Below are 7066 nucleotides of genomic sequence, written 5' to 3'. Positions count from 1 at the left end.
GGTAGGTGTGTGTTTACCTGTGTGCACACATACACGCACGTCTTTTCACCTTTCAGTGCTGACGGGAGGGCCCCTCCAGGGCACTTACAGACTGATTCAGATCCACTTACACTGGGGCTCATCCGACGGGCAAGGTTCCGAGCACACTGTGAATCAAAAGAAATACTCGGCAGAGGTAAGACACGCTCTTTTCTTTCCAAGGGAAAACGTGAAGTGATATTTGGCATTAATTTCAAAAGCTTAATTTTGTAAATTCGACTCACATCAAGGGGACCACTTCTTTTACAAAAGAACTTCACATGGGCTTGTCACCTTTATTCGTGGTATTACAGCTAATTTCTGCAAAACTTTCCCTACCACCTCCAAGGACACTGTTTGCACAAAGTAAATGAATTCAAATGGGGGGAGGGGGATCCTGTTTCAATATAAATCTAGAAATAGAGTTTGTGCGTTCCCTCAGAATATGCAACTCCTTGTCTTAGAGTTGTTGATGGAATCACTTGCTACTGTGCCAAACAGTGGATAATTAGAATGAAAAGTTTATATTTAAAATTATCACATGGAAGCAACCTGAGTGCCTGTCAATAGATGACTGGATAAAGAAGTTGAGGTACATATATACAGGGAATATTACTTGGCCATAAAAAATGAAATCTTACCATTTGCAACAACATGGATGGACCTAGAGGGTATTACGCTAAGCAAAATATGTCTGACAAATACCATATGATCTCATTTATATGTGGACTCTAAAGAACAAAATAAATGAACAAACAAAACAGAAACAGACTCACAGATAGAGAAGAAACTCATGGTTGCCAGATGGCTTGGGGAGATGGGTGGAAACGGGCAAGGGATTAGAAGCACAAATTGGTTGTTACAAAGTAGTCACGGGACATCAAGTCCAGCATAGGGAATATAGTCAGTAATATTGTAATGACTATGTATAGTGCCAGGTGGATACTAGAGTAATTGGGGGAAATCACTTTGTATATTATGTAAATGTCTAACCACTGCTCTCTATACCTGAAAATAACATAAAATAATAATGTCAACCCAAATTGAAAAATTAAAATAAAAAAAAAAAGATCCGCTTCCTTCCTGTCTCTAGCTATGCAGCAGAGATCACTGGGGAGGGTCCGCTGGCTTTTGTGGGAAGTCACTGTCTGTGTTTTGTCTCCTGCTGCTGTAGCTCCACTTGGTTCACTGGAACACCAAGTACAAGGACTTTCGAGAAGCCGTGCAGCACCCCGACGGACTGGCTGTTCTGGGCGTTTTTCTGAAGGTTAGTGAATGGCCGGATTCTTTTTTCCCCTGTTTTCAAGAAAAATGAAGCAGACAGAACATTTGTAACAAACAGAACATTCCGCCAAGAGCCTGGGAAACGCCGCTGGCTCTGAAATGATTCCAGGCCGGCCTTTCCGTCCTCACTGCTTTTGAGCATTTTCTCGTCCGGCTTTCCGGACGATAGTGCAGAACCCTGCGACCTGACCGGCGTTCTGTGCTCTGGCAGTTGGGGGTCACCGGCGACACTCGAGAGGGTCGCTCCGGGGGAACTGCAGGGGAGAGGCCGAGGGCGGCTGTCTGCACGGGGAAGTCACAGTGCCGGTGTGATCCGACCGAGACCCATGGGTGCCGAGTAACCAGTGGGGAGTTTGGTTCAGTCTCTGGAGGAATTTTACGTCAAAGCGGGGGGAGTCCCACCTGGCGTACTTGTCCCCTGTCTTCCCATAGATCGGCGATGCTAATCCAGGCCTACAGAAGGTCACCGATGCGCTGGATTCCATTAAAACAAAGGTACGTCGAGTTTGCTGCCGCCTGTGTAGGGCGCCGGTTCCCCACACCCCATTTTTCTGGAAAGTTCTTTTGATCGACTGGAGTAGTCCGGGTTTGACCTGTGGTGTTTGGATGAGCCGTTAATGGAGGTAAAATAAATGTTGCCTACATATTTAACTCTTCGTTATCCAAACGTTGATCCAGATGCCGGTCTAATGTTTAGCCTTCTCTGCTATGTAACCCCGCTTCCGCCCACTGGCCCGTCCGCATCCACGACTCGGAGACCCTCGTGAGCGCCGCGAGGCTGAGCGGCCATCTGGTCCAGCCACCCCCTCACCGGTGCAGCGGGCATTTGTCCGCACGCGCTGGGTGCGGGGCACGGCAGGACCTGGGAAAGGCCGTGGAGAACGCGGTGGGTGAGACCCCGCTCCTCGGCCGTTTCTGTTCTGTGGCCTCGTGGAGTTCGCCAGGCCCGCGGTTCAGACCCCTACAGCACAGCCGCGTGCAGGTCACCTGCTCAAGCGCTGCCATCACGAGCGGCAGCCCTGGCTTTGTGAAGCTGGAGCGGCCTGACTTCCGGAGCGCTCACCTGTCGCTCCTAGCTCGGCCCCCTGGAATCACGTAGAACAAACCCGACCCGAAAACCCCAAGTCGCGAAGATCTCTAGAGGCGCCACGTGCACGGCAGCAGCGTTTACAGCAGCCCGGGCGCGGAAGCAGCTGAGTGTCCCCCAGCGGATGGACGCATAAAGAGGACGCGACATAGACAGCTATAACGCAGCATTATTCAGCCACAAAAACAGAAGGCAATCTTGCCTCGCGTGACAAGGCGCACGGGCCTCGGCGACACTGGGCTCAGGGGCGGGAGGCAGGTTCGCGCTCACATCCGTTGAGCCATATTTCCAAGTCACATGTCTCCCGTGAAGCCCTTCTGCTTTGTTTCCCGGTGCTGGTAGAGCTCTCTCAAAGTGTGGGCTCCGAGGGGGAGATGTGGGGCTCTCCTCCCCGTCTTCCTCCGTCTTCCTCCGATCGCGGACTCTTCTGACCTGTGCGTTTGCCTCCGCCAGGGTAAGAGCGCCGACTTCCCGAACTTCGACCCTCGCGGCCTCCTTCCCGGCAGCCTGGACTTCTGGACCTACCCGGGCTCGCTGACCACCCCGCCGCTGCTGGAGTGCGTCACCTGGCTTGTGCTCAGGGACCCCATCGGCGTGAGCAGCGAGCAGGTCAGCTCCCCAACCCGCAGGGGGTGCGGGCGGGACCCCGCAGGAGCTCGGCTTGCCAGTCCCAGGCTCGGGCCACCCTCCTGCGCTGCTTCTGGCCTTGCAGGCCACGCCCGCGGGCCGAGCAGATAAAGAGCCTCGGGCGAACACCTGCTGTCGTTCCCCAGAGCCTCAGGCAGTGTGTTTTACGCAGTAAAACTGGACACCGTGGAGGGCGGAGGCGCGGGGCCATGAGGGTTCACGCGCGAGGTCCGGCCCCTCCGCCGCGCCCCTGCCCCGCGCGGCCTCCCGCGTGTCCCAGTGCGAAGGCGACAGTCAGGCCGTGGGGGGCGCGAGGGGCACAGTCAGGCCGTGGGGGGCGCGAGGGGCACAGTCAGGCCGTGGGGGACGCGAGGGGCACAGTCAGGCCGTGGGGGGCGCGAGGGGCACAGTCAGGCCGTGGGGAGCGCGCCCCCGGGGCCGCAGCGTCCAGACCCGGCGCCTTCCGTTGCCCGCGCCGTGCGCTTTCTGCGCCGCGGTCACAGCGGGCGCGCGGGTCGCAGTCGTGGACTTAGACGGGAGCCGACGTCACGGGGGCGGCTGGGGCAGAAAACAAAACCCAACTCCCATCTAGAGTTGTCACCGTCATGCTACCCCTCAGAGGTGTTTCTTGGGCTTCCGATGTTTGCTTAGGAAAGGGAAACGGGAGGTAACTGAGAAAGTCCAGCCGCATCACAGCAGCGCGTGCGCCCCACGCCAGGGTGCGGTGAAGGCCGCGCGTGTGCGTGCGAGGGCGCGGGACGGGGACTCGGGGCGAACGTGGGGCGCTGGCGCGCGGGCCCGCGGCTGCAGACGAGTGACGCCAGCGCAGAAGCCAGTGCTGCTGTGGAACGTTTATTTTGTATTTTTTAATCTTTTGTCTTTTAGATGCTGAAGTTCCGCAAACTTAACTTCAATGCGGAGGGCGAGGTCGAGGAACTCATGGTGGACAACTGGCGGCCGCCTCAGCCCCTGCACGCCAGGCAGGTCAAGGCGTCCTTCCAGTGAGGGACAGCGGGATGGCCCTTCCGCCCAGCGCCGACCCACCGGGCGCTCTGGACTCTGGTGGCTCCGCGTCTGCGCTTCTTGACCCTTCAGCCCTCCCCCGCCGAGATCGCTAATAAACTGAAGAGCCAGACCCATTGTCATGCTTGGAGAATTGCTGGGACCGGGACTTTGCTCACAGGGTGGCCTTTCACAAAAAGAATGGAAAACGTACCTTGGCTTTGTTCGCAGCCCGTGGGTGGGAAGCACTCGAGCTAAAATGCTATTTTTAATAAACATAGGAAAGTAGGATGATTGAGCGCAAATCCAGATCATGAGATAAAGTGAGCCGTGTAACGTAAGCCAGGTAAAATGTATGTACACGACTCCAAGATGTTACATTAAAGAAAAACTTTAAAATTCTTTATCTTTGTAGCAAAGTTATCTTAAATGTGAATTCTGTTATAATTCAGTGACTTTGGAATCACAGAGGTATAAATGAGGTCTCATCGGTAAAAGGTGTCATAACGATAGTTGTCATACAGAGTATATTTCCATCCAGATAATATATCGTAAGTTAATAAATGTTGTATTTTAGATATATTCTCTAATAAAATCTGGAATTCTGTTTGGGGCGGTTTTGTCTGATGCTGGGCCGTGGGTGATGGTGGCGGAGCAAACATCTGTTTTCACAGTCCACGTGGACGCACCATGAAGAACGAGCCATCATCCTTGGCTCACGCACAGTCCCAGGCGTCCCCACAGAAGGAACACCCTGAAGGCCCTCTGCCGCGCGCATCCGGGGGAGAAGGCAGAGCGTACCCAGCTAATCTATGCCCCTGGGGAACAAAGTGGCCTCTCCCTCTAGTCTGGTTCAAGCAGTGTTTTAGATTTATTATCTCCGCTCCCGCGTGGGCCCACACAGATGGTGCCGGGTGACCGGGGAGCGGCCTGGATCTGCAAGATGTCCCTGAATCCGTGCCGGCCTCTGCCGCGTGGTGGCTGGCCTGGGCCGGCCAGGGCCTCCGCCTGTGTCTGCAGGCACCTGCTTCACCGGGTCTTTGGGGGGATCACAGCTGAACTTACCCTGTCGGCGCCTCCGGTCACAAAGTCCTGCACTCTCAGATAAGGGACACCCTTGTCACACAGGAAGCACCACACGGCCTACCTCTTCTGACCGGTCACGTGTCCTTTCTTCTCTCACCACCTAGTTCCGATTCAGAAAGAAAGGGTGGGAATGAGGAGCTCAGTGCCGACATCTTCCTCCCGCCCTCCCCCGCCCTCCCGCCGGCTCAGAGAGCTGGCTGTCCCTCCCTCCTGGGTGACAGGAGCGTCCCTCACATTCTGCTTCCTTCCAGAGGCATCGTTCACCTGGACCCTTCCTCAGGGTTGCGAGAGCGGATCGAACGCGCAGGAAGAAAACTGGTCCCCCAACGAGGGAGGACGGCCCTGGCTTCTCAATGTGAATGTGCTTAAGCCGGCCGGCCGGACGCCCAAAATGGTTAAAATGGTTCATTCGATGACAATTTTTTAAAACGTCAAATGAAAATTACTTTTCTATGATCTACTGATTCATGATTCGCTTCTCTCCTGTGAGTTGAGAACAGGCCTATTTTGCACACAGGAAACATATTTATAAACGTCACTTAAGAGATAGGAAGGGCCTTAAACAAGCCAGCATGGGTGGGGTTTGCAGGTGACGAAGGCTGCGGTTGGTCATAATGGATTCTGGGATCAGATAGTCTGGGTTCAATGCCTGGCTTTTGTCTTTTGGCCGCATGAACTGGGGCAAGTTCCTTAATCTCTTTAAATCTCCTTTTCCTCATCTGTAAAATGAGGATTATAATACTAGCTATCACATCAGATTCTTGTGAGCTAATCTGTACAAAAGACATACAGGTATGCTTAGGAAGCACTCAGAAATATCAGCTCCCCACAGTGAGGAGAATCGTGGACCCCAAAAGCGGCTAAAAACGAAAAGTCTTCGGTGTTGGTCCGACTCAGGCCGAGCAGGGGCCTGCGGGCAGCCGTGGATGACTCGGATGACTTGGAGTGCCGTCTTCTGCCCGGCTGTCTGCCCTCCCCGTGTGCTGGGCACCCCGAGAAGCCAAGCACGTCCCGATCGTTCCTTTGTAGAAACCAGTAAGTACCAGGTGGGCAAAGAACAGACATTCGTTGCCTTTGTGTCTGTCTGGGAAGCCCTTACGCAACCGGAAAATACAACCCAAATGCCTCCTTACTGCACTGCCTTCTGGAAAATACGGTGGAGGGAGCGTTTCAGAAAACCGTGCTGGTCAAGGGAGACACACTCGAGCCCCTTCCCCGGAGCTGCGGACTGTCCCCCCGGCCCCTGGGCACGGCTGGCTTGGCGACAAGCTCTAAATGCCAGAATTTCCTCCCCGTTTCTCTCGGTTTTGCTTTAATTTTCATTTCTTTGAAAGGGAGACGATAAATCTATTTCCGATTGGCATGTTTGCTTGTTTGATTACCGAGCACCGTGGGGGAGATTAAAGACTCTGGCGATCACTTTCTCAGCTTATCTTAGTCTAGTGTGACACGAACACATGAATGTCGGCTTTGAGGAAAAAGACATTTCATATGCACCCTTGTTATCAACCGGGGTTAATAGGTAAGTTAGGCGTCAAAAGCAAATAAAAACGAGAAGGTTTGAATAAAAGAAGGAAGTTCAGAGCAGGAGGCATAGGCTTTCCAGTCCTACCGAGACGGATATGCCAACTGCGTGACCTCGAACAAGCTGCTTAATGGCTCAGATCTGTGTAAGATGGGGCCGTATTACGTGTCAGAGGTCAAAGGGCACAGTGTCGCCTGGCTGGTAGCAGGTGCTCAGTAGATGGCTGCTCTTACCAGCATGCTCAGAATCACCTGCTTTCCCCTCAAACGCACCAGGCCGTATCCTACCTGAGGAGCGCATCGCCTGGCTGAGTCGGGTGCAGAAGGCAGCGATGTGGCACGAGGTCGGCCAGCCCGCCGGTGCTGGAACCGACTCTGCTGCCATGCTGTGAGCTGAGGGGTAAGGCACGTAGCTGCCCTGGGCTCGGTCTCCTCATC

At 54.2% G+C, this 7066-nt stretch overlaps 1 protein-coding gene across 1 annotated transcript in view; it reads left to right on the top strand.

Annotated features, from left to right (window-relative positions):
* The window catches only part of CA2 (carbonic anhydrase 2), a 31096-nt gene extending 26674 nt beyond the window's left edge, over window positions 1–4422 (top strand). The window contains exons 4-7 of the mRNA XM_011375932.2: window positions 1193–1285; window positions 1735–1797; window positions 2843–2998; window positions 3902–4422. Of these exons, the coding sequence (XP_011374234.2) occupies window positions 1193–1285; window positions 1735–1797; window positions 2843–2998; window positions 3902–4021 (432 nt within the window). The 3' untranslated portion in view covers window positions 4022–4422. The remainder of the gene's footprint in view (window positions 1–1192; window positions 1286–1734; window positions 1798–2842; window positions 2999–3901) is intronic.
* Window positions 4423–7066: the final 2644 nt, after the last annotated feature.

The sequence above is a fragment of the Pteropus vampyrus genome, unplaced genomic scaffold, assembly GCF_000151845.1.
Source record: "Pteropus vampyrus isolate Shadow unplaced genomic scaffold, Pvam_2.0 Scaffold280, whole genome shotgun sequence".
Taxonomy (NCBI): domain Eukaryota; kingdom Metazoa; phylum Chordata; class Mammalia; order Chiroptera; family Pteropodidae; genus Pteropus; species Pteropus vampyrus.
This window is presented reverse-complemented; position numbering and strand designations above follow the sequence as displayed.